General features: G+C 42.9%; 2 protein-coding genes and 1 long non-coding RNA gene across 7 annotated transcripts in view; 2 read left to right on the forward strand and 1 right to left on the reverse strand.

Annotated features, from left to right (window-relative positions):
* Window positions 1-27406, forward strand: part of CAB39L (calcium binding protein 39 like) — a 722245-nt gene that overhangs the window by 648758 nt on the left and 46081 nt on the right. The gene's annotated exons all lie outside the window — the stretch shown is intronic.
* Window positions 1-27406, forward strand: part of LOC146398566 (uncharacterized) — a 138816-nt gene that overhangs the window by 103754 nt on the left and 7656 nt on the right. Inside the window, exon 2 of the mRNA XM_084981748.1 lies at window positions 12828-12889. Within this exon, the coding sequence (XP_084837874.1) occupies window positions 12828-12889 (62 nt within the window). The remainder of the gene's footprint in view (window positions 1-12827; window positions 12890-27406) is intronic.
* Window positions 7579-27406, reverse strand: part of LOC146398568 (uncharacterized) — a 29891-nt gene continuing 10063 nt past the window's right edge. For 3 of the 4 annotated variants that reach the window (XR_014819447.1, XR_014819446.1, XR_014819443.1), the window contains exons 5-6: window positions 22696-24004; window positions 7579-9861 (exon numbers count right to left, since the gene is read on the reverse strand). This is a non-coding gene — a long non-coding RNA (uncharacterized LOC146398568). Of the gene's footprint in view, window positions 9862-16459; window positions 21072-22695; window positions 24005-27406 lie in introns of those variants that run through there. The other variant, XR_014819445.1, reaches the window with a different exon arrangement.

A 27406-nucleotide genomic window follows, 5' to 3' on the forward strand; every position in this document is an offset into this window, starting at 1 on the left:
TATGTAACATTTTGAAATGCTGTGTTTGACTTTTTTCTCAGTCCACAGATAACGCACATCAGACTCCTCTGCTGCTTTTGAACGGGTGGAATATTTTCGATTTTACAGTGGTATCTAGGTGATGACCATCTCTGCTCCGCTAAATTATTTTAGAGGAACAAATTACTATTATTAGAGGAACAAATATTCCTCTAAATTATTTCGCGATGGTGCCTTTATTCATGACAGAGAATGAAAACACATCCAGAGGAGGTGAGAGTGGGCCTTTGCGGGAGGTGGACAGAGCAGGGACAACAGAAATGCCAGGCTTCGTGGAGCCCCAGGCAGGGCCTGCGTGCCCTGCGCTGCTTTCTCGCTTGGGCTTGTGCTACTGCAGTTTCAGGGACTGGTTGACCTCATGGCGTAAGAAATCATACAAAAATCTGTGTGATTCGCACTTCCATTCTTTCTTAGCCTGATGTTGTGTGGCAACTGGCCAACACCTTCATTGCCTAAAATGTTATGTAGGTATTGATAAGCTCCACATGCTGCCCAGCCCTTTTCTATCTCAGCAGGGGGCAGGCAGGAAGCTCAAATCGACATTTCCCAGGCTGGCTCATACTTCGGCTTCAGGATGTGGTCTGGAGGCTGCCAGTCAGACGCACCCTGTGGTAGAACAGGCTTTGGAACTGAACCAGGAGGCAGAGAGGGAGAGAAGGAGGAAGTGGGCATCCATTCTGCATTGCAAATAAGGCTCTCGTTCCATCTGCCCCCACCCCCACCCCTGAATCCTCGTTCCCTCCCCAGCCCAGCCCTGGAGGGAACGAATGTTATCAGACTGCTCTGCAGCCTTCTCTCCTCTTTTCTGCGCATTTTCTGCATTTACGTTATACCGTCTGCTCTATTTTTGTTTTGATTCTCCAGTTTTTTATTGTGATGAAATACATTTATAAAATTTACCATCTCAGTCATTCTTAAGTGAACCATTCAGTCGTATTTCAAGTCATTCATAATATTGTTCACCCATCAGCACCATCCATCTCCAGAACTCCTTCCCTCTTCACACGCTGAAGCTCCATACCTGTTAAACATTCACTCCCCATTCCCCAATCCCTCCACTCCCTGGCAACCATGCTTCTGCCTCCTGTCTCTATGATTTGAGCTATTCTAAGTGCCTCATATAAGAGGAATCATACGGTGTTTGGTGTTTGTCTTTTTGTGGCTGACTTCTTTCACTCAGGGTAATGTGCTGAAGAGTCATCCACATTGTACCATATGTCAGAATTTCCTTCCTTCCTTTTTTCTTTTTTTTTTGGAGGGGGGCTCTGCCTGAAGTATGCGGATGCTCCAGAGCCAACCAGATCCTTAACCCACTGAGCCACCAGGGAACTCCAGAATTTCCTTCCTTTTTAAGGATGAATAATATTCCATTATATTAACATACACATTTTGCTTCTCTCTTTATCCACTGATGGACACTTGGGGTGCTTCCATGTTTTAGCTGTTACGAGTAATGCTACTATGAATACAGGTGTACAAAAGTCTTCAAGACCCTGCTTACAGGGTATCAGTGAGCTAAGATTTGTAATACTTAGCACGGTCCCTGGCCCATCATAAGTGAGGATGATTGTCGGCTCTTATTTCTCCTACTCTACCCCTCTAAGCTCATCTGTAGATGGGATTATTCTATTAAAGACCTTGTGGGATGTAGATCATTTTGTTATTACTGCAGGGTGTGTGTGCTTTTGAGAGATGTCAACACACTTTGTGCTGTGTTTCTAAACCAGCCTTTTGAAAGAAGCCACTGTGATATGGGCTCCTATCTCGTAAGACCACTTGATGCTTTTAATTTAGTATACCGAATATGTGTATGAATCCTACCAGTAAGTCTTTCCTGAAAGAACCACTTCTCTGTCTACCTGTAGATACCTACTCTTTCAAAGGTTTTGCATATAAGAAGCTAAAATTAATATCATCAAAACGGCAATTTTCTTTTCTTTTCTTTTTTTTTTTTTTTTGTCTTTTTGCCATTTCTTGGGTGGCTCCCATGGCATATGGAGGTTCCCAGGGTAGGGGTCCAATCAGAGCTATAGCCGCCGGCCTACGCCAGAACCACAGCAACGCGGGATCCGAGCTGCGTCTGTGACCTACACCATAGCTCATGGCAATGCCGGATCCCTAACCCACTGCGCAAGGCCAGGGACTGAACCCGCAACCTCATGGTTCCTAGTCGGATTTGTTAACCACTGAGCCACGACGGGAACTTCTGCAATTTTCAAATAAAGTGAATTGGGCTTATTCACATGGTCTATTTAAGGAAAAGGAATACCTTGTTCCACTTTGTTTTGGCCGCAGCTGCGGCCAAGTGGAAGTTCCCAGGCCAAGGATCGAACCTGTGCCACAGCAGTAACCAGAACCACTGCAGTGACAATGCTGGATCCTTAACCCAGTGGGCCACCAGGGAAATCCAACATGGTTCCATTTGAAAAGAGGAACTCAGGCTATCATGGAGTGGTGAGAACATGACTGGGAGTCAGGGAGCTCCATTGAATCCTGCCCCTTATTAGCCCTGAAAGACCCTTAATATTTCTGAGCCTCACTATTCTTATATTTACCTCATAAGGTTGTTCAGAAGATTTAAAATAATGTATGGAAGCGCCACACACGTAGGCATCCTTAAATAATGTTCATTCTTGTCTCCCTTCCGGTGTCATTCCGAAAGTACCATCTATTCCTTGAGTATCAGCTCTGAGCCAGCAGGCACTTTTACAGGCTATGGGGTAAAGGGACGCCTCAGAGCTAGTCCCACCTTCAGAGGGATTTTTAGCGAGCGGGAAGGGCCGTGGCTAAGTGAGCTCAAGAGATTGATATGTGCAATAATAGCACCATGGCCAGGACCCGCCCATCCCAGCACAGGAAGCAAGAGAGGCCTTCACAGAGGTGTCCCTAGAGCTGGGTCGTGAAGGAGGAGAACAAGTTTACCAGACAGGTAAGAAGAACGGGTATTAAAAAAAAGCCAAGACAGAAAGAGCATGGAGTGTTATAAAGAGAATGAGCGTTTCTCTTGCTTTTAGAGAAGGCCTGGCCCAGCATTCTCACAGCATCTCCTTTGGCTGGCATCTGTTCAAATCTCTGGGCATTGCATTCAGTAAGGAAGCCAGGAATTATTAATGCCCATCACAGGCTGGGGCCTGGAACTCCATTTGAGAGCCGGGCCTCTACATCTACCTGAAAAAGGCGTAGCTTGTCCTTCTCTCTCTGTTAGCTTTTCACGGGGAGAACTAAGTAAATCACCATGATGGTGTCACTGTGGATCACCAGAGATTTTTCTCTCTAGAATCCTATCATTTAATCTCATTTCTAAAAGTGGTGCTCAGGTGTTGTGGGGGTGGATGCTGCCCATAATAACAAATGATCCATGATTCTCTGGCACATATAGTAGGGAGTCACCTAGTGGACAGAAAAGTCTCTTCCTCCAGGTCCATTTATAATAAAGAACATTCCAGAACGTGTTCAATTTGTCATTCAAAGTGGCCATGCCCAAATATAGTTCCTATGTCCCTCTACACTTTTATAAACCTCTGGCATTTGCCAGCTGCCGCTGCTGGAACAGAAATGTTTATATCCAGGCAGGACAGAAACATGATAGAAAATAAAGAGGCTGAAACCCCAGTAAAAAATACTGAAAGAAGAAAATGCACAATCAGTTTTGTTCCGTGTATTTTTAAAGAAATTCCAGTCCAGTTGTAGCTGAGAGATGACTCATCCTGTCTTCAGAAGCACCAAGAGGAATGAAGCAGGAGGGATGAGCAAAACCAAGATTCTGTTTTACATAATCCTCATTTTCATGCAAAGAGCTCTTTGCACAGCTCATGAAATTAGCCAGCAATTTAACTACCTCATTATTTAGAGTGTCAGGCAAAGTGCACAAGATTTTTCTGGATAAGGATTATGACAGCCGGCCAGTAAGAAGACTGTCATAGACCATATCCTGCTCCCTAGAACACCAGGGAAGTGTCAAAGCGCCCTCAAAAGCCTGGGGAGAGTGACACACACCAGTCTTTTGACTGGCGCAGAGACCCACTTAAATGACCTCAGCGAAGGGGCCCCGGGGGGTTATCAGTGGTTCACAAACTGGACGACACATTCACCTCAGCTGAGGAGTTTTTAAAGCTTCTCAGATCTGGGTTTCACTCCCGAGGTTCTCGTTTAGTAAGTCTGGGGTGTGACTTGGGGGTCAGGATGTTTTGTAAGTCCCCAGGTAATGCTGACATACAGCCGAGTGTGAGAACCACTGGTAACTCGCAACTGGAACTGGAAGCCAACGATGCCCGGCAGCCGAGCACTCAGGGCTACCCCCCATCGCATCAGGCGCCAGGCGGTCTGTGTGCAGGGCGCCCCCTAGAGCGCGTTTCCAGCCGGGTGCGCCGCGGGGCACAGGACGACCCCCCCCCACCCCCCGCCCTTTCCCTGGGAGACCCACTGGGTGTTACTGAAGTCGTCGGCGCTGCCTCATTACAGCTCTGTTCCTCGTCAGCCTCTCCATTTCCCAATCTCAAATTCCTAAGGAAGGCGGGTGGCCGGATCACTTTTTGAAGATGGGTGACAAAAACCTCTCGCTTCTGACCAGCCCAGTCCACCCCCGGTGGCCATGAAGGGACCAGCGCCCTGGGCACAGTATCGTCCCTCAGGAAGCGTGAGGAGGAAGGCGATGACCGGTGGCTTAAACATAATGAGCTTGGCAGAAGCTGATGGATTTCATTAACAGGGGTTGAATTCCCCTTGGGTGACCGTAGAATTAACTGACCAAATTAGGACGCTTTGAGAGTGAAGGGGTGCTATTAATAAGAACAGTTGGGAGGGTAGGTAGAAACTGGAACAGTTCCTGGCACATATAGCCAGCCTAGTTTGCTTGAAATTTTGATAGGAAAGGGGGGGGGGAGACCTTGCTAAAATTTCAGGATATGGATATGGGAAGGAATCATGCATCATAAATGGAAGAACCACAGCTAAGATGAGACTGTGAATGAATATATTCCGGCAACCTCTCCAGTAGAAATTCCTGGCCATGAGGGCCCCTCTTGCTGGCAGTTGTAGACACGCAGATCACACTCCTAAGGTGTATTAATTCCTGAGGGCCATCCTAACGAATTACCACAAATCTTTGGTTTAAAAAAATAGAAATATTTTCTGTCACAGTTTGGGAGGCTAGAAGTCCAAAACTAACATGTCCTGAGGCTCTAGTGTCAAGACTCTAGGAGAGAATCCTTCCTTGCCTCTTGCAGCTTCTGGTGGCTCCAGACAGGCATTGGTTTGTGGCTGCATCATTTCACCTTCTGCTTTTGCCTTCACACGGCCTGCCCCACTCTTCTGTCCTTGTTGTATCCTTTTCCTTCTTTTATCAAGACACTTGTCATTGGTTTTAGGGCCCACCCACTTAATTCAGTGTATCTTATCTTGACATCCTTAATTTAATTCCATCAGCAAAGACCCTTTTTCCAAATAAGGTCACATTCACAAGTTCCAGGGGGACGTTTCTTTTGGGGGGACTCCATTCATCCCATCGTAGCAGGTATGGACCTCAGAGTCAGTCTCACCGAAGAAGAGGAGGTGCTCAGGAATTCATTTGCAGGCACTTTATGTTAGATTCTATATTACGAGTAGCAGGAAACCTATCTAAAACTGGCCTAACAGGAGTTCCCTTTGTTGTGCAGCAGAAACAATCTGACTAGGAACCATGAGGTTGCAGGTTCAATCCCTGGCCTCGCTCAGTGGGTTAAGGATCTGGTGTATCCATGGGGTGTGGTATAGGTCACAGACAAGGCTCGGATACTGCGTTGCTGTGGCTGTGGCATAGGCCCACAGTTGTAGCTCCATTTTGACCCATAGCCTGGGAACCTCCACATGCCACCTAAAAAGCTAAGTAAGTAAGTAAGTAAATAAACAAACAAACCTGGCCTTAACAGTAAAGAAAATTGATGGGTTCATGAAAAATCAAGATAGAGGCCTAGCGTCAGGTGAGGCTCAATCATGTTTCATTCCAAGTTTCCGATTTGCCCTCCATAGAGTTGCTTCCTCATAAAGCCAGCTTTACTTGTAATCTGGCAGTGGCAGCCTGTAGCTCTGGGGGCTGCAAATATTCTTGTCCAGGATCCCCAGGAAAGGAGAATCTACTTTTCAATAATGCAAACTGAATCACTGGCATTAAACCTTTTTGACTTTTGTTGGTCTGATTTGGTTTAAGGTGACAGGATACTCTGATTGGCTTAAGTCAATTAGGACTCATCTCTAGAGTTGAGATGAGGTCATTCCAACCCAACCCACATAGCTGAGACTTAAGATACTGTTAAAAAAAAAAAAAAAAAAAAAAGCAAAGTAATGAAGATGCCAGAGACAAAACCAGCATCACAGAACACTACAGGTATCATCAAATAATGAAAATGAGAAACTAAGAACTAGAAGTAATATTCTCAGAGTGCTCATCACATACCATACACTAACATGAATGAGATCATATGTTTGCAACAGCTATAGGAGGTACTGCATGGATCCCCATTCTGCAGATCAGGAAACAAAGACATGAGATGTTAAATAGCTCACCCATAGTCACTCAGCTAGTAGGTTGTTATTCTGAAGGCACCGAGGACTGTCACAAATTTATCTCAAATATAATTCTGGCAGTCCCATGGAGAAGGAACTGGAAGGACAAGAGAGGTTGCTGGGCGCCCAGTAATCCAGATAAATAGCAATGAGGACCTGAATCAGGGGATGGCAGCAGGGAAGGGGAGAAGTAACCAATGTGAGAAATACAAGGGAAGGAAAACCAGTGAATGTGGTAAACTGTATGAAGGGACAGTATAAGAATCGCTGATGAGCCCCCGATCTCCAACTTGGGTGACTCAGCTCCTTCACTGCCATTACCTGAACTTGAATAATAGCTTACGTGTATAGAGGGCTTACTTTTACCGGGCACTTCACAGGAACTTGCTCATTTCAATCTTCACAATATTCTTCCACTGCTACATGACAAATACAAATCTCAGTAGCGCTCATCAGCAAGCTTTTATTGAGCTGATGTGTATCTGTGAGTGGGAGGCAGAGGTGAGTTAAGGCACAGCTGAGGAAGTTTGGCTCTGCCTCACCTGTCTCTCATCCTCTTCTTGGGACCAGCAGGTGAACGAGACCTCTCTTACCAGATAAAAACCCTTATTGCAAAGTCATATCTACGATAGTGTGATATTAGCTTAGGGATAGATTAATAAACCAAGGGAATTTTTCCCCAAAAAAGAGCTGGTGAGGGCATGAAGAAATGGAACCTTTGTCCTTGCTATTGGCAGTGTAAATCAACACAACCATTTGAGAGAACAATATGGCAATTTGCAGTAAAGTTAAAGGTGTCCTTAACACATGACCCATCAATTCCACTCTTGAGTGGAAAGAGCAAAATGCTAGTCTGTGGAAACATGATAGATGACAAAGGTGGCATTAAGAATCAGTGGAGAAAGGATGGACTCTTTTTGATAAAGGGCACTAGTTCATTACACATAAAAAGTCGCAATTAGACCGCTATCATACACTAAGACGAAAGTAGATCTCGGGTGACTGAAAGATCTATAATTATCTTTATTAGAATGTTTTATGAACTGGGATGGAAAAGGACTCCTTACAGAATCACAAATCATGAAGAGAAACATTGATATATTTGAGTATTAAAATCAAAAACCTCTGTTCAACAACCTAACCAAGCATCATAGCTAACATTCCCTTTAACTGACAATCATTTAATTTCCAGAATATCTAGAACTTCTGTACATCTATCAGTGATAGGCTCCATAGTACTAAAACAGGTAAAGATATTAAAGAGAAGATCTTTTTGATATTTGAATTGCCAATATGCATATAACAATTTCTCAACAGCACTAGGAATCAAGGAAAATCAAATTAAAGTCATGATGGGATATTTCACCCTCATCAATTTGGCAAAGATTAAAAAGTCTGACATTATCAAGATTGGCAAGGAGAAAAAAATGTCAATGTCATGGAATTTTTTTTTTAAAGCTGGGGTATTTTTCTAGGCTAAAGGGAATTAAAGGAGACTAAAGATACATGACAATTAAGTGTAATATTCAATCCCTGATTAGATTCTGGGCTGGTGGAAAAATTATAAAGAGGATTATTACCTCAGTGGGGAAATTTGAATCTGGTATACAATAGGTAATAGAATTTTTTCAACATTTAATTTCCTGAGTGTAATGATTGCATTGTGTTATGTAGGAAAATGTCCTTGTTCTAGGATATATACATATATACATATTTAATTTTTATTAATATTTATTATATAAATTTATGTATATTTACATCTATTTCAATATATGTATATGTGGAAAATAAAAGACCAAGAAATTTTGAAGAGAAGGGGAAAGCAGATATAGCAGAATGTCAGTAACTGTTGAAAGGAAGTATGTACATGTGTTCATTGTGTCATTTTGGCAACTTTTCTTTAAATTTGAAATTTTTCCCATCTAGAGGATGAATGGACATGAAAAAAAATGGAAACGTTGTCACTGGTATTGGCTGTCTCCATTGACAGGACCACTTTAGAGAACAACCTGGCAGGATCTAGTAAAATTCTATAACCCACCGATTCTACTCTTGAGGCATTTTCTCAAATTGCAGGGTGGATGTAGATAAGACAGTTCACTGTGGTATGTTTTTATAGAAAAAATATGGAGAATAACCAAGTGTTCACAAACCACAGGAAAAAAAAAACAAAGAAAGCATCTGTTCCTACAACTCAGAGTGAATGAACTAGTCTTACGTGTATCAGTCTTTTAAAATCTCAAAAATAGCATTATTGAGTGAAGAAAGCAATTTACAGAAGGATCAGTGCAGTAGTATGTCATTTTTATATTGCTAAAATAGCTCAGAACAGTACTAAATCTTGTTAATGGATTCACGCATATGTAGTCAATGTTTAAAAATATTGCAGATGATAAACATTAAAATTCAAGAGAGTGAAGAGAGAGAGGAATGAGTTTGTGGAGCCCCTCCCCCCTAGGAATCCTCAATCATATCTGTTATTTTCTTCTTAAGAAAAATAATTTGGGAACAATATAGCAAAATGGTGACATGGGACAAAGCTGGGTGGTAGAGGGCTGAGGTTTGTTATATTAGTTTCTCTTCTTTACCGTTAGTGTAAAATATTCACAGTGTATTTTTGAGATCTTTGGCAGGACAGGATTGGGAAATACGCATTTTATTCTGCCTTTATAGGAGGCATGCTGGAAACTTGCGCTAAACTCTGGAGACGGAGCTCTCAGAAGAGGCTCGTTTCAGAAGGTGTTTCTTGCAAGACAGCAAGCTCACTGTGGTGCTTTTGTGCCCATAGACTAAATTGACACTGGGAGCACTGCATTGACGCTGCATCTCTATAGTTTAAAAAAAATGCATATCTATATCTGCAAGGGATTTAGGACAGTGGTGCAAGCTACAGCCCTGTAGCACGACACAGCTAAAGGACGACAAACAGTCTGAAGTTAATTGCAAACAAAACAAACCTGCTGACAGCTGGGTTTCTACCAGGAAGACTCCCCAGCTCTCACTGAGAACCAGAAGGAGCATCAAGATGGGGTCAGAGGGGGTGCCCCCGACTCCTTGCTACAAACGGGATCTCCAGTCAGGTACCCACAGGCACTGAAGAAGCCCTGTGGGGGAATGTTCCAGAGTCCTTTTAACAGCCTCAGCCAACCGTAGTGCATCCCAGGGCTGTGTCCTGTCTTGAAACGTAGCTGAGACTGGGAGCCAAAAACTGGATTGCACAGAGCCCACTTCTGCTTTTAAACATGGACCAGTTATATGGCTTAAGGCGGTCCACTCTTCATCCTGAGAACAAACAGGATATTTAAAATGGCATTCATTTGGTAAACATTTAGAAAGGTGAGTGTCTCTTTTGTGCCAGATACCAGGCTGGACTGAGCAGCCAGGGATGAACAAGAGCCGGTTGGTCCCTATGGGACCACATCGTCCAGTGTGGGAGGCGGACATGAGCAAAACGCAGTACATGTTCCAGTGCCAGCTGTGACACATCCCCTGGGAGCAGAGAAGAGAGCACATGGAACACTGATGGTGGCCTTGGGGCTTCTGTAGACAAAGCAACATCTGAGCTGAAGATAAGTGGCCAGGAGGGTGGATGCAAAGCCTGGGTGTGAGGAAGAGCATGGTGAGCTGCAGCCCTGCCCTTGGAATGAGAAGGGTGAACAAGAGGGATTCCCAAAGCCTTCAAGGCAAGCAGTACTGCATTTTAACAACCACGAGCTGAAGCCTGTTTGGGCTGGAGATTTCTCAAGGTGGAGGCTTCCATCTTGGAACAGTGAATGCCTCGGTTTGTACCCAGCTGCAGATGCCCAGCAGCCAGTACCTGTCTGATGGAACTGTTTGTCCTTTAGCCTCTCCCCCTTCTTTGTAACCTCAGGGGACACCTCAGCTCCTGGAATGTCCGGCAAGGCAGTTTGCTCACCAAGAATTCTGGGTGTACCTGGGAGGAGTGGAGACTGGAAAGACCTTCCAGAACATTCAAAAGTCCTGCCAGCCACTTCAGACTGCTTGTGTGCCGTGGAGTCAGCTTACATAATTTGTCTCCAGGCACCCAGCTAGAATCCAGAGCATTCAAATTGTCACAGTCTGACTCCACAACACACAAGCAGGATTCTAGCTGTGTGCCTGGAGACAAATGATGTAACCTCTCTGAGCTTTCATTCTCTTGTTTGTCAAGTGGGAATACTAAGAATTGGGTGGTTGTGGCATTCCCATCATGGCTCAGCAGTAAGGAACCTGACTAGTATCCATGAAGATGCAGGTTCATCCCTGGCCTCACTCAGTGGACTAAAGATCCCGCATTGCCTTGAGCTGTGGTGTAGGCCACAGATGCGGCTCGGATCCCACGTTGCTGTGGCTGTAGCCTAGGCCAGCAGCTGCAGCTCCAATTCAACCCCTAGCCTGGGAACCTCCATGTGCCACGGGTGTTGCCCTAAAAAGACAAAAAATAATAATAATAATTGGGGTGGTTGTAAGGACTAAACAAAAGAAAGCATGTAAGGCAGATAGCACTGTGCATATTAAATACTTAATACATTTCATTATCATTATAGTTAATATGTGTCCATGTTTCTGATATCTCTTTAAAAATTCCGTGTCCTTTCAATGCTTATTCACTCTTTCTTCTGCTTATAGCCACTAAATAGATCCCATCGAGCTCTGTTTCCTGCGTTTGTATTATGAAAAGAGTAGACATATTGGATATTCTTTCTCAAACCAGGAATTCTCCCCTGGAGATCCTGATGCCTGCCTCCACCCCACCACTGGTTGAGAAACCCTGATGAGGTCACTGTAGGCTTTTAAGCCCAGGAGACACACAACTAGATGAGGCTGCTTGCAGTATCACTCCATTATCTTGGGATCGAATTTATAGCATGTGTCTAAAATAGTTTATAAGCTCTTGTGTCTTCTTTTGTCAACTGCCTGAATTTTTTATTTCCGGGGAGATCATACTCAGGCTTCCCATGTCTACTGTACCACTTTGGGGCCCAGAGACGTTATATTTTACACCCTGTTGAAATAAACCCTTGTCATTTTCTGGGCTAACACTCCCTGGATGAGTCAGAGATTTACTTCAAGCACTGCGGCCTCTGCAGACTCCCTAAGGGTGAGGCCACTCTTCTCTCTGAGGGTCTCTGGCTAGGCTGCCACCTAATGGTGAGTTTTGTGAGTTAAAAAAAAAAAAAATGCTTTTGAGAAGCACTGTACACGCACCCTTGGAAATGAGACCCGCTGCTGCTGTGAGTCATTCCGGATGACAGCGCAAGAGATATTTACTCATCTTGGTAAAAGATGACTAATCGGCTTCTGGCCGATTGGAGGCTGTCTTTGAAAAGCAATCCAATTTTGTTTTCTTCAATTATGAATTTCAGGATTTTGTTTTCTTTCAAATATGATTTTTCTCTTTGAAACCCGCCCTAGCAGAGGAAGGACTAGGCTGGCATTCGGGGAGGGAAGGGTGTCTTGCTGATGTTTATCCAGCCTTTAGAATGTGCAGAGTTCCACTGTGAGCGCTAAGAACATCTCACTTAATCCTTATTCAATCCTGAGGCAGACAGAGTCATAAAAATGAAGCTAAAACCCATTATTTAGTGTCATTGTTGTGGTTGTTATTTTCTAAAGGAGAGAATTAAGGTTGAGGGAGGTCTAATTCCACTTAGTAAGTGGCAGGACTGGGATTCTAACCCAGGCCTGTCTGACACAATAGCTGTGTTCTTGACCATTCTTGACCTTGTTCTTGATCTGAATGCTGCCTTCACATCTCTGCACCTGCTGGCCACCAGCATCAGCTTATCCTGCAAATATTTATCAAGGCCCAAAATGTGTACTTTCCTGAACACTCGTTGTCAGCTATGATCCAGACATGGACCCTTCCCTTGTGGAGCTTATAGTCTGATGGGAGGAAAAAAAAAAAAGAAAATGCAATATAGCTTGATAAATGCTATAGTGAGGTGTGCACAGGGTGCTGGGGGGGGCCATGTATATGAGTAGTTTTTGGTGTAGCATGGGGGCAGTCAGGATAGACTTCCTGGAGGAGGTGACCAGGGTAATTCCTTTTGGAGGAATGGGAATTAGGCAGGCCCAAGGAAGGAGAGAATTAGAGAAGGATATTTCAGGCAGAATAAGTAGCAAATACAAATGACTAGAGATCTCAGGTGCCTGCTAGGAAAACACTCACATAATTGGAGAGTTTCAGTGAGGAACCAAGGAGTTGGCTCATTGGGGTGCTAACTTTTGTCTTCTGTGTTTGGCAGGATGCTGGCAACCTCATTCTGGAAAGAACACTGCTTTGCAAAGGAAAAGCTCTGAGAGAGAGGTAAGAGGAAAGTCTTTTCTTCCCCCTTGTGGCCTGAAGTGGATGTGTGACTGCTGTCCTGGGCCTCACCAGAAGCTCTGAGAAGCCTGATAAGGATGCTGTTAGAAAGGTCCAGGTTCAGCCACAGCGGAGCTGGTGGACAGGCCCACGCTGTGTGGTCAAGACAGCACAGCGCCCCACGTTACACCCTGGTGCAATCTCAAAGCCGAAGATAGGGAGGATGAATCTTGTTTTCCTATTAAACGTAACTACAGAGAAGAAGGAAACCACTGGGATAGAATGGATAGAATGGAGAGTGCTCGTGGTCGTGTGCTTCTAGTACCTTCCATGGGTGGTGAGGAGGAACCACAGGCTCTTCTCTGAAGGGTAAGACCATGGGAAGGCACCTTTGCTGCCATTTCTCCCTGGTACTCCCCCCGCCCAGGGGTCTTCAGCACAACTCTGTTAGTCGGCTGCTTTTTGGGCAAAGCCACTTGACCGAATTATGGGTAAACCATGAAGAAGGTAGTTTACAGGTACACAACATGTGTAGTCAACCAGATTTGGCTTCATGCAGTGATTGGGCTGTTGCCAGGGTCACTTCACCTGGAACTTTGGTGACACTTTGGACCTTCTTGTTAGACTTTCCAGACTGAACCCTTAATTCAGGTTGAAATAATTGTTCTATAGCCTGCTGAATCCCAGCCCCATTTTCTTCTCCATTTTTCATGTCTCTTAACCAGATCTCCCCATCCAGGCCCTTTCTCTTGTCATGGAGAATTTCCCCCTTCTGTGACTGCATTCCTTTATTTAAGTCTTTGTAGCAGCAAAGGGAATCTTCCAGTATTAATGGCAGTGACAGGGTCATATTGTAAGTCCAAAACAGGGGAACTTGCTATAACACGTTGCTATGGAATAAGGAGGATTAGGCCCTAGTTTTTCTGTTTCTGACTCATATTTAACTTCCTGTTAAACCACCTTCATAGTGTGGTGGTTAAGAACATTGACTTACGTTCTGCCTCTTGAATAATTTTGGACAACTAACCTCTTGGTGTCTTACTTTCTTCATCTCCAAACTGGCATCATAAAAGCACTTAGTTCCTGGGTTTGTCCTGAGGACAGACAAACCATAAGTGCACAGCACTGAATGTTTTCTGTGCCTGGCCCAGAGTAAGCACTATTGAGCCTTTGCTGCCTTCTGATTGGCTGCTGCACCCTCTTCTGACTACTTCCTGTGGTCCCTCCAGCCCTGATCAAATCATCATTTAATCCTCCCCATGTCTTTTTTTTTTTTTTTTTTTTTTTTTTTTTGTCTTTTTAGGGCCGTACTCGCAGCATATGGAAGTTCCCAGACTAGGGGTCCAATCAGAGCCGCAGCTGCCAGCCTACACCACAGCCACAGCCACGCCAGATCCGAGCCACGTCTTCAACCTACACCACAGCTCATGGCAACACCGGATCCTTAAGCCACTGAGCCAGGCGAGGGCTTGAACCTGTGTTCTCATGGATACTAGTCAGATTCGTTTCCACTGAGCCACGAGGGGAACTTCCCCGCCCCATGTCTTATTTGGACAACATTCGCCTATAGAAACAAGTAGCCAAGGGGTTCACAATGTCCATTCAGGAGTGGCATTCCTTCACAGTGACTCCCTCCATCCCAAGAAAGCCCGTATGACAGTGGGAAAGACCCTGCTCACACCTGCTTCTAGCTCACACCTCCTATCCCACAAAACCGCATTCTAGCTCTTTCAAGGGCCTCCTTCCCAATGCCCAGATGTGGACTCTTCTACTCACTGTGCCCACTTCCTCTTCCATTATTGGTTCCAAACCCCCTCAAGTAATGTGGAGTAGTAGGTGTGGCTAATTTATATTAGATAGCTTTCTATTAAAATTTGTGACATGCTAATAGAGACCAATATTCGATTGTGTGCTATTGGATGCTCTTTTGGTCTTGGAGTCTGGTCCTTTCATTTGCGGGTTTCTATGTTGAGTTTGGGTAGATGTCTACCTCAGTGTTTTTGGTACATTCCATAAGCCTGAACAAAAGCCTGGCATGACACTGCACACCCAGGAACTGTGGGTGCTCTGTGCAATAATAAAATGCTATTGCTTTTGACCGATTTGTTTGTGACAAAAGAGCCAAAAATTATATCCTGCTGGAGAAAGGTCATATTTGCCTTTAAAAGCAAAATTCTTTCTTTCAGGTATAATATAGTTTGATTTGTCATTTTCTTCATGGATATTACATTTTTGTCTTTGTTTTTCTGAATTCTCATACTCTAGTTTTCTCCGTTTTATCATGGAGGAGATGAGACTCTAAGGCAGAAGCTCTCAATACTTGAGCTCAGTGTTAATTTTGTCTTTGAAAGGGTGTAAGAGGTAAAAAGACCTTTCCTGGTGTTAGCTCCCCTGCCCTGTGGAAGGGACCACATTAGGCTTAACTGGAAGCTGTGTCCTAGTGACTCTGCAGATGGGAAATGCGAAGGGTGAGTTTACTGTCACGATTGTTGGCAATAAGGAGGAATATTGAGCTATTAAGAAGAATACACTAGCACAGTGGGAGTGACATCTGAGCAGGTTGCCTTAGGTGTAGTTTCTAGGCTTGAATCCCCTAGTCATTGAGTGATTTCATGTTCACATAAATTCCCTTTCCATAGTCGGATGACAAATTGGAGATTTCCTAAAGGGCTCATGTGTCTCCTGATTGTGAGATCAGAGGCCTCCAGGTCTCACCCTGAGGTGGTGGGGGCTCTGGGTATTCTTGACAGCACTGCGCAAAGTGAGTGGAGGCCATCTGGGGTGCCTCTGCCCATTCCTGTCTGGGACCCTTTGTCCTACTCTAGGCTCCCTTCTCCTATGGAAGGAATCTCTGGCTGCCCGGAGCGCTTTGCTGTCAGACCTCACCCTTGGCAGTTCTTACTTCTTCCCCTTCTTTCTTGCTGCCTTGGAGAGAAAAGATAAATATATAACATTTGCTTTTGATACTTCATTCCATTTCAAAACCCTCTGTCTCTATACTTATCATCTATATCAGTGATTTTAAAATTACTTTATTGTATGTCTTGCAATTGCATATGAACTACAGTCATCTCAAAATAAAATGGTTTTTTTAAAAAAATAAAATTAAGGCAGCAAGAGAAAAGCAAAGTGTCAATTATAAGGGAACCTCCGTAAGGCTATCAGCTGATTTCTCTACAGAAACTCTACAGGCCAGGAGGGAATGGCAAGAGATATTTAAAGTGCTGAAAGGAAAAAATATGCAACCTGGAATACTCTATCCAGCAAGAATATCATTTAAAATAGAAGGGGAAATAAAATTTTTTCCCAACAAACAAAAGCTAAAAGAATACAGCAATACAAAACCCATTCTAAAAGAAATATTGAAAGGGCTTCTCTAAATCAAAAAAAAAAAAAAAAAAAAAAAAGAGGAAGAACTAGGATGGAGGAAATCACAATCAGAGAGCAGTCACTCAAATAAGCCAGCATACAGATCTAATCATGAAGATGTTTAAAACAAAATAAAATTAAAAAGAAAAAAGAGACATCAAAATCATAAAATGTGGGCAAGGGAAGTAAGGAATAAATAGATTCTTTTTTAATTTTATTTTTTTTAATTTTATTATGGTAACGAAGTGTTTGAACCTACAGGACTATCAGGCTAAAATGCATAATTATAGGAAGGGGTTAACATGCTTAAAGAACAGGGCAAGCACAAATCAAAACCAAACATTACATTCACAAAACATGAAAAGAAAAATACTCAATCAGAAAATAATTGGAGACCATCCAACCAAAAAAAGAAAGGAAGACTGGAAAATCATAGAATCAATTGGAAAACGAGGTTTAAAATGGCAATAAATAATCATCTATCAATTATCACCTTAAATGTCAATGGACTGAATGCTCCAATCAGAAGGCACAGAGTGGCTGATTGGATAAAAAAGCAAAACCCTTCCATCGGCTGCCTACAAGACACTCACTTTAGGACAAAGGACACATATAGATTAAAAGTGAGGGGGTGGTAAAAAAATATTTCATGCCAATGGACATGACAGGAAAGCAGGAGTTGCAATACTCATATCAGATGAAATAGACTTTAAAACAAAGTCCATAAAGAAAGACAAAGAAGGACACTATTTAATGGTTAAAGGATCCACTTGAGAAGAAGATATTACTATCATCAACATATATACTCCAAATATAGGAGCATCCAGATACATACAACAAATACTAACACATAAAGAGAGAAATTAGTGGGAATACAATCATAGTGGGAGGCTTTAACACCCCACTCACATCAACGGACAGATCCTCTAGACAGAAAACCAATAAAGCAACAGAGATCCTAAAGGAAACAATAGAAAAGTTAGATTTAATTGACATCTTCAGGACACTACGTCCAAAAAAATCAGAATACACATTCTTCTCAAGTGCACATGGAACATTCTCAAGAATTTATCACATATTGGCCACAAAGCTAACCTCAACAAATTTAAGAGCATAGAAATTCTTTCTAGTATCTTCTCTGACCACAATGGTATGAAACTAGAAATCAACCACAGGAAAAGAAATGAGAAAAAACCTACTACCTGGAGACTAAACAACATGCTACTAAAAAACCAATGGGTCAATGAGGAAGTCAAGAAGGAAATTAAGCAATACCTCAAGACAAATGACAATGAAAGCACAACTGCTCAAAATCTATGGGATGCCACAAAAGCAGTGTTCAGAGGGAAATTCATAGCAATACAGGCCTTCCTCAAAAAAGAAGAAAAAATCTCAAATTGACAACTTAACCCACCACCTAAATGAATTAGAAAAAAGAACAACAACAAAAAAAACCTAAAGTCAGCAAAAGGAAGGAAATCATAAAGATCAAAGCAGAAATCAATAAAATAGAGATTCAAAAAACAATAGAGAAAATTAATAAAACCAAGAGCTGGTTCTTTGAAAAGGTAAATGAAATTGACAAACCTCTGGCTAGATTCACCAAGAAGAGGAGAGAAAGAACTCAAGTAAACAAAATTAGTATGAAAAAGGAGAAATCACAATGGATACTACAGAAATACAAAAAACCATAAGAGAATACTATGAACAATTATATGCCAACAAATTTGACAATCTGGAAGAAATGGGCAACTTTCTAGAATCTTACAGCCTGCCAGAACTGAATCAAGAAGAAATAGAGCAACTGAACAGACCAATCACTAGAAATGAAATTGAATACATCATAAAAACACTCCCTACAAATAAAAGCCTGGGACCAAATGGCTTCACAGGCGAATTCTACCAAACATACAAAGAGGATCTGGTGCCCATCCTCCTTAAACTTTTTCAAAAGGTTGAAGAAGAAGGAACACTCTCAAAGACATTCTATGACGCCACCATCACCCTAATTCCAAAACCAGACAAAGATACCACCAAAAAAGAAAACTATCAGCCAATATCTTTGATGACTATAGACCCAAAAATTCTCAACAAAATTCTAGGCAACCGAATCCAACAATATATCAAAAAGATCGTACACCACAACCAAGTGGGATTCATGCCAGGTTCACAAGAATGGTTCAATATATGTAAATCAATCAACATCATACACCACATTAACAAAAGAAAAGTCAGAAATCATATGATCATCTCAATAGATGCAGAAAAAGCATTTGACAAAGTCCAACATTGATTTATGATAAAAACTCTCACCAAAGTGGGTATAGAGGGAATATTTCTTAACATAATCAAAGCCATTTATGACAAACCCACAGAAAATATAATATTCAATGGGGAAAAATTGAAAGCCTTCTCACTCAAATCTGGAACAAGACAGGGATGCCCACTCTCACCACTGCTATTCAACATAGTTTTGGAACTCCTAGCCACAGCAATCAGACAAACAAAAGAAATAAAAGGCATCCAAATAGGAAGAGAAGAGATAAAACTGTCACTGTATGCAGACAACATGATACTATACATAGAAAACCCTAAGGACTCAACCCAAAAATTACTTGAACTGATTAACAAATACAGCAAAGTAGTGGAATGTAAGATTAACATTCAGAAATCAGTCGCATTTCTGTATACTAACAAATATTAGAAAAGGAATACAAAAATACAATACCTTTTAAAATTGCACCCCAAAAAATCAAATACCTGGGAATACACCTGACCAAGGAGGTAAAGGACTTATATGCCGACAACTATAAAACATTAATCAAAGAAATTAAAGAAAATGGAAAGAAATGGAAAGATATTCCATGTTCCTGGATTGGAAAAATTAATACTGTTAAAATGGCCATACTACCCAAAGCAATCTACAGATTCAATGCAATCCCTATCAAATTACCCATGACATTTTTCACAGAACTGGAACAAACAATCCAAAAATTTATATGGAACCACAGAAGGCCCAGAATTGCCAAAACAATCCTGAGAAACAAAAACCAAGCAGGAGGCATAACTCTTCCAGACTTCAAGCAATATTACAAAGCCGCAGTCATTAAAACAGTGTGGTACTGGTACCAAAACAGACATACAGACCAATGGAACAGAATAGAGAACCCAGAAATAAACCCAGATACCTGTGGTCAATTAATCTTTGACAAAGGAGGCAAGAGCATAAAATGGGAAAAAGAAAGTCTCTTTAGCAAGAATTGCTGGGAAAACTGGACAGCTGCAAGCAAATCAGTGAAACTGGAACACACCCTCACACCATGCACGAAAATAAACTCAAAATGGCTGGAAGACTTAAATATAAGACAAGACATCATCAAACTCCTGGAAGAGAACATAGGCAAAACATTCTCTGACATCAACTTCATGAATATTTTCTCAGGTCAGTCTCCCAAAGCAACAGAAATAAGAGCAAAAATAAACCAGTGGGACCTAATCAAACTGAAAAGCTTTTGCATGGCAAAGGAAACCCAAAAGAAAACAAAAAGACAACTTACAGAATGGGAGAAAGTATTTTCAAATGATGCAATGGATAAGGGCTTAATCTCTAGAATAAACAAGCAACTTAACAGCAAAAAGCCAACAACCCAACTGAAAAATGGGCAAAAGACCTGAATAGGCATTTCTCCAAGGAAGATATACAGATGGCCAACAAGCACATGAGAAAATGCTCAACATCCCTGATTACTAGAGAAATGCAAATCAAAACTACCATGAGATACCACCTCACACCAGTCAGAATGGCCATCATTAATAAGTCCACAAATAACAAGTGCTGGAGGGGTTGTGGAGAAGAGGGAACCCTCCTGCACTGTTGGTGGGAATGTAAGCTGGTACAGCCACTATGGAGAACTGTATGGAGGTACCTTAGAAATCTACACATAAAACTACCATATGACCCAGCAGTCCCACTCTTGGGCACATATCCAGACAAAACTTTCCTTAAAAAAGGCATGTGCACCCGTATGTTCATTGCAGCTCTATTCACAATGGCCAAGACATGGAAACAACCCAAATGTCTATCGACAGACAATTGGATTCGGAAGATGTGGTGTATATATACACAATGGAATACTACTCAGCCATAAAAAAGAACAACATAATGCCATTTGCAGCAACATGGATGGAACTAGAAACTCTCATACTGAGTGAAATGAGTCAGAAAGAGAAAGACAAATACCATATGATATCACTTATAACTGGAATCTAATATACAACACAAAGGAACCTTTGTACAGAAAAGAAAATCATGGACTTGGAGAATAGACTTGTGGCTGCCCGGGGGGAGAGGGAGGGAGTGGCAGGGATCGGGAGCTTGGGCTTAACGGATGCAAACTACTGCTCTTGGAATGGATTTACAGTGAGATCCTGCTGTGTAGCACTGAGAACTATGTCTAGATACTTACATCGCAACACAACAATGGGAGGGAAAATTATGTATACATGTATGGGTAACTTGGTCCCCATTCTGTACAGTGGAATTTTTTTTTGTCTTTTGTCTTTTGTTGTTGTTGTTGCTATTTCTTGGGCCGCTCCCACGGCATATGGAGGTTCCCAGGCTAGGGGTTGAATCGGAGCTGTAGCCACCAGCTTACGCCAGAGCCACAGCAACGCGGGATCCGAGCCTCGTCTGCAACCTACACCACAGCTCACGGCAACCCTGGATCGTTAACCCACTGAGCAAGGGCAGGGATCGAACCCGCAACCTCATGGTTCCTAGTCGGATTCGTTAACCACTGCGCCATGACGGGAACTCCTGGAGAAAAAATTTTTTAAATTTGAAAAAGAACATTTCTATCACACCAAAAATATAAATAAATAAATAAAATAAATTATTGGATTTTTCCAATAAAATTAAACATGTATAGGACTTGTATGCTGAAAAGCTACAAAATACTGAAAATAAATCAAGAAAGATCTAAATAAATGGAGAGACATACCATGTTCATGGATTGGAAGATAGTATAATAAAGATGTCAGTTCTCCCAAAACTGATTTATAGATTTTAATGCAATTCCTATCAAAATCCCAGCAAGATTTTTTTGTAGATATAGGCAAGTTTTATTTTAAAATGTATATGGAAAAACAAAAGAATTAGAATAGCTAAAACAAAAGGATAAAGTTGAAGAAGTGATGCTACCCAATTTTAAGGCTTATTACATACTATAGTACCAGCTTCAGCTGTCCCCTCCATGGAATGCCACCCAAATTATGTTTGCAGCCCAGAATTCATTCTCAATCTCCGTCTTGAATCTCTAGTAACTTGCTGGACATTTTTATTTCTCACTTGGGATTGTCTCCTCAGTCCTCAAATTTAACTCGTTTAAGCCAACAAATAGCTTCTGTCGTGGCACAGTGGAAACAAATCCAACTAGGAACCATGAGGTTCCCAGTTCAATCCCTGGCCTAGCCCAGTGGGTTAAGGATCCAGCATTGCCATGAGCTGTGGTGTAGGTTGAAGACTCAGCTCAGATCTGGCATTGCTGTGGCTGTGGTGTAGGCAGGAGACAACAGCTCTGATTAGACCCCTAGCCTGGGAACCTCTATATGTCACAGGTGCGGCCCTAAAAAGATAAAAGACTAAATAAATAAATAAGCCCACAAATACAAAAAAGCTCCAGATTTTCCACCTTCATCCTGTGATGCCATTCTTTCTCTTATTGTCTCCTTAAGCCCACTATCTGCTTGCTCTCCAACTTGTATTCATTTATCCCTTACTTTTCTTTTGCTCTGGGGTCATCCTAGTTTGGGTTCTTATAAATTCATGTCAGCCCTTTGTAATAGTCCTCAAACTACTCCTCCTCCTCGGGTCTCTTTTTCTCCTTAATGATAACCCCCTCCAAACACCACCACCAATATAAATTTCCTAAAACACAACTTTCCCTATGCCATTTGTCTGCTCAAAAAATTTCAGTGATTTCACTGTAATAATAATAATAATAATGATATAAGTCCAAGCTCCTTAGCTTAGAACTCATCCTTTTCTATTGATCCCAATTTATCTTTACAAAGTTGATTCTCACTATTCTAAAAGAAATGGACCAAGTAGGCTGGTACACTTTCAATGCCCAAATCACCCTGGCAAGTTCCCACTTTGATGCCCTTGTTTCTTCTGCATTTTTGATGCCCTTGTTTCTGCTGCCTAAAATGCATCCCATATTGATCTTCCATTTATTCAATTCCTGTAGATCCTTGAATATCCCTCATTTAATTATTGTTTGCAGATACTTCCCCTGAGCCTGCACACACTGTCTAAACTGCAAACACTGACCAGGTTTCCTTCCTCCATTCATTCAGCACATGATGTCTGCATCCATGTCTCTATTACAGGGCCCCTGAGGGCAAAGGCCATTGCCCCCCCCCCCCCCCCATATACTCACCAGCTTACTAGCACAGTCCTCTGCACGTAGCCAGAGCTCAGGACACATCTGTCTTGATGATAGACATTATCAAGGGCAAATTGCTGTATCCCGTTTCATTCTTTCTTAACCTTGAGCTCAAAGTCATACAGACTGTGATGAAGCCACAGAAAATTGGATATGGAGTGATTAACACTCAAACCAATGAGCTGCTGCTTTCCAGGAATTACTTAAACACTGCCTCTCAGGAAGTGTCATGCTTCAGCCAGATGGTGTCCGTATCCTTCCAGACTGAGAAGCCACATCGAGTGTTTGCAGAGCACTGGATAGGGAAGCAAAGGCTTTTGCAAACATCAATTCAGTGAAGATGCAGGACTTTAAAATGACCCTTTCAGCAACTGTGTAAGCAAAGGCTAAGAAAGAAGTCAGCATTACCAGCTCAGAAGCAGGAAATGGACGTTTCAGCAGAGGCAATGAAGGAAAACAAGATACAAGAGGGTCCCGGGACATGCTTCTGCCACGAGGGGGCATCCCCCCAGGTCCTAAGTGAGGACAAGCAGGAGTTTGATGCCAGAATCCAGTAGGGGTCATCACACAGCAGCCTCTGAACAGTGCACTTGGAGGTTCAACCATCTTTACAGTATTCCTTGTTATCTTCATAAATTCTGGAGTTGAAGAACACATCCAGGGTGGACTGTCTGAACAGAGTGGGCCCAAACGGCTCTTCAGAGTGGACAGAGCCCTTTCTCATCCCATGCACTCTTGCCCTGTGTCTGCTGCAGATACAGGCATGAGCAAGTAACGTGGAAGAGGAAACTAACATTGACCAAACGGCTACTCTATACCAGGTTCTGTGTTAGGCGTTTCATTAACATTATCTGCAGTCCTTACAGGTGTCCTGGAAGGTGGAAATTAATTTCATTATACAAAGAAGGACACTGATGCTTAGAAAGCTGAAGCCGCCCGGAGGGGTCAGAGCTGGGAGGCTTTGCAGCTGGGCTCCACCTGCCTCCAGAGCTTGGCCTGTGCCGCCGCCTGCAACTCCTTCCGAGAAAATGTGCAGCTGTGCAGGCTTTTCTTCTCCACCCCAGCAGGGCCTGCAGAACAGGAGTTGTTCCTCCCATGAGCAAACAACAGCCTTTTCATGGGAGGAAGCCTTCTTGGTAAAGAGGTTTGGAAACTCCTGCAGGAAGTAACACATGTATCAGCTGCAGCACAAGCCCTTCAGAAGACAGCGCGGGAAAGCCTCTGATTGTGCGCTGGCCCTGATGCTCACTGAGGTATCCTGCAGAGCGGTCACTCAGAGAAGGGACAAGGGAACCTTGACTCCCTGGAAGAAAACACAGAAGAATAGCTTCCTTGTTTTGCTTTACAACCGTACCCCACACACACACACACAACACACATTATCTAATTTAATCCATGTTTTCCAAAAAAAGGAAGCAGAGTCTTGTGGGGGGAAAAAAAGAAAATTGTTTAGGCCACACAGCTTCTAAAGAATAGGGCCACCCAGACTCAAGGGTTGTGCCTCTGGGGCCCATGATTGCTCTGCTCTGCTGCAGACGCAGTGTACCAGAAGAGCTTGCAGGCTCGTTGTCCTCCCAGAGGCCTGAATGTGTGCCCCCAGCAGGCTCAGGCTGACCAACCCTCAGGTGTGAATTTCAGAAACACCCAAGGGCCTGCACACCGCCCACTAGCCTCTCCCTCCCACCTGTTTCCAGGGGCTTGGAATTAAAACAAAAGCAAAACCCAGGGAACAGGTCCTTTCATTCCTTATCTAGAGCTGTGCAAAATGCAAATAATGACCCAAAAGGTAGAACCATTGGTTTAAATTTGCACTGGAATGAAAATAGGTAACAGCCAAAGGGGAAAAACATGGGCTTTGGAGTCAGAACCCAGTTTAGACCTGACTCTACCAGATGTGAGCTGTGTGGCCTTGGGCTTGTTGGTTCATCTCTCTGAGCCTTAGATCCCTTCTCTACGAGGTGAGAATTATGCCACTTAGCTCCAGCAGTGAGCAGAAGGATTACCCAAGAAGTGCACAGAAGTGCCCCAAATGGAGCCTGGCCCATAGTTTATGCAGCATCAATGATAATCATTCTCTTTATGACCATCACAACTTCTCAGTATTTTTGAGTTCCCTAAAAGTGTAATCACACAGACGATAGAGCGAATGTGATTAGCTGACCTCAGCCCTACCGTCTGGGAGCTGTAACCTTGGGCACATCGCTTACCTTCTTAGCCTTGGACTCCTCCCTTTAAGACTAGACTGCTGTGAACTCTACTAAGAATTGCTGCTCTAACAATGTATCCTGAATTCTTTGTTCAGATATTCAGATATTGCATGTTAATGAAATAGTCATATTTGGGGGCAGGAAGGGGGGGAGGAGGCCAAACTGCTGTGAGGATCAAGTGAAATAATGTATGTGAACGTGCTTTGTAACATGGGCACGTCCATGTCAATACCCAGCTGAAGTGGATATCTGAACACCCAGAAAAAGGACACTTATGTTTAGTTTATGGTTGTAACATTTTTTTTGGCCACACCTGCAGCGTGTAGAGGTTCCTGGGCCAGGGATCGAACCCGTGCCACAGCAGTGGCCCAAGCCACAGCAGCAACAATGCTGAATCCTTAACCCACTGAGTCACCAGGAAAGTCTGATTGTACCATTATTGATCAGAGCACTAATTACAGGTCATAGAATGTTGATGGCATGCTGTGCAGCAGAAGTGGACAGACGCTGTAAATCAACTATAATACAATTTTAAGAAAAAAGGAAAAAAAAAAGAATGTCAATGGCAGATCTTGCTGGAGCTATAAAGAAATTTCACCTTAATGCTGTATCTCTATTAATGTGAATATATGCAAAGAGACACATAAATCTTAGAGACGCGTGATAATATGTTCTGTGATGATATCAGTCTGATTATGCATCACATAAATCCAGCGATAGGCTGGTCCTTTTCTTCTGAAACTTCCTAGCACTACCCTCAGGCCAGTCTGGAAATAAGTGCTGCTGTACATGTTGACTCACAAAAATAAAATATGAGATTGCAAGCTGAGCCACCAGACACCCAGGTGGAGCCCTGAGGACATAGTCCGCTCAGAAGGCAGCGTGTCCCTGAATAGGAGATGTGAAATGGCCAGGATGGGTGTGAAAGCATTCACAGACTGGGCCTCCTCTGAGGTTACTGGAAACCAAATCGGAAAAAGCCATTCGAAAGCTTCTCTAAAATTAGGTTGTGATGATGGTTGTACGACTATAAATATAATAAAATTCAAAAAACTTTTTAAATTAAAAAACAAAACAAAACAAAAAAAAAAAAACAACGAAAGAAAGCTTCCCAGGCACAGGCTGTGCAGAGTAGGAAGTGCCTTCGAAACTGTCTGCAGGCAGATCCCCGGGCTGCTGTCTGTTCCAGCATCCAGCAGCCCAGCTCCACCTTCAGGATCCTGGCAGAGTCTAAAGGGATAGCACCGTCTCTCTTCTATCCTCTTCCATCGGCTAAAGCAACACTCTTAGCGTTCATCTGTTTGCCTCAAATTCTGGGGCTGCGTTTTACTAGCGAATTCTTTTCCCTCCAGAGAAATTTGCCAGCCTGGCCTGGCATAGCAAGCAGTTTCACTCTGGAGAAGTAAATATAGCCTTTTAGGATGCAAAGAAGTGCAAGAGGGAAAAACACAGATTGTTTTATGGGGCAATTGGCCAGGTGGATATAGTTACCAGCTATCAAGCCCTTGAAATATGAAAATTAAATTCAATTTGATGAATAAGAATAATCACTTCATCAGGCTAATGTGATCAGGAACTCCTCCCATAAGGAAAATAAACATTTCAATGCTACGGCTGCCTTATTTTGAGGATTGCTGAAATGCAAGAAAAGAAAAAAGAACACAAGTTTTGAAGCGAATGGTATTGATGATAATGAAGTGAGCCCTGGAGGTCCTGCCAGCAGGACCCCTGCTTCTCACCATGGGGTGGGTTCTCACCTTCCACCACCTGGCAGTGCTCTGATCCCCAGAGGGGTGCCCTTCTCCTGGTGTTAATGACTACTGCTGCTTCTCCTCATGCTGCCGTTAGCAAATTATCATGAATGCAGTGGCTTCAAACAAGGAGCATTTTTGTTCTCTTTTGGGTCTGTAGATCAGAATTCCAGTATGGTTCTCATTGGCTAAAATCAAGGTATCTGCAGGGCTGGGCTCCTTTTGGAGACTCTAGGGGAAAATCCATTTCCTTGCCTTTCCCGCTTCGAGAAGCCACCTGCATTGCTGGCAAACAGCCACCTCCTCCATCATCAGAATAGCTTCAGTCTCTCTCTCACTGTGACCCCTGCTTCCAGTTTAGCACCTGCACATTTAGCTTACATACATTTGTTGAAATCTCTAGAACGTACAGCACCAAGCGTGAGCCCTCAGGTAAACCATGGACGTGGGATTATAATGACGTGTGGGTGTAGGCGCCTCCATTGTAATAAATGTTCCATCCGGTGGGAAATGCTGATGGTAGGGAAGCTGTGGATATCTGGGAAAAGGGAGTATATGGGCTATTTCTGTACATTCTGCTCAGTATTGCGATGAACCCTAAAACAGCTGTAAAAAATTTTTTTTTCTTTTTAGAGCTGCACCTGCAGCATATGGAAGTTCCCGTGCTAGTGGTTGAATTGGAGCTGCAGCCGCCAGCCTACACCACAGCCACCCGAGTGGCATCTGCAACCTACATTTCAGCTCACC

The sequence above is a fragment of the Sus scrofa genome, chromosome 11, assembly GCF_054392235.1.
Source record: "Sus scrofa isolate SSC_HxYL_T2T_F1_AM1 chromosome 11, Sscrofa_HxYL_maternal_Yorkshire_Landrace_v2.0, whole genome shotgun sequence".
Lineage (NCBI taxonomy): Eukaryota > Metazoa > Chordata > Mammalia > Artiodactyla > Suidae > Sus > Sus scrofa.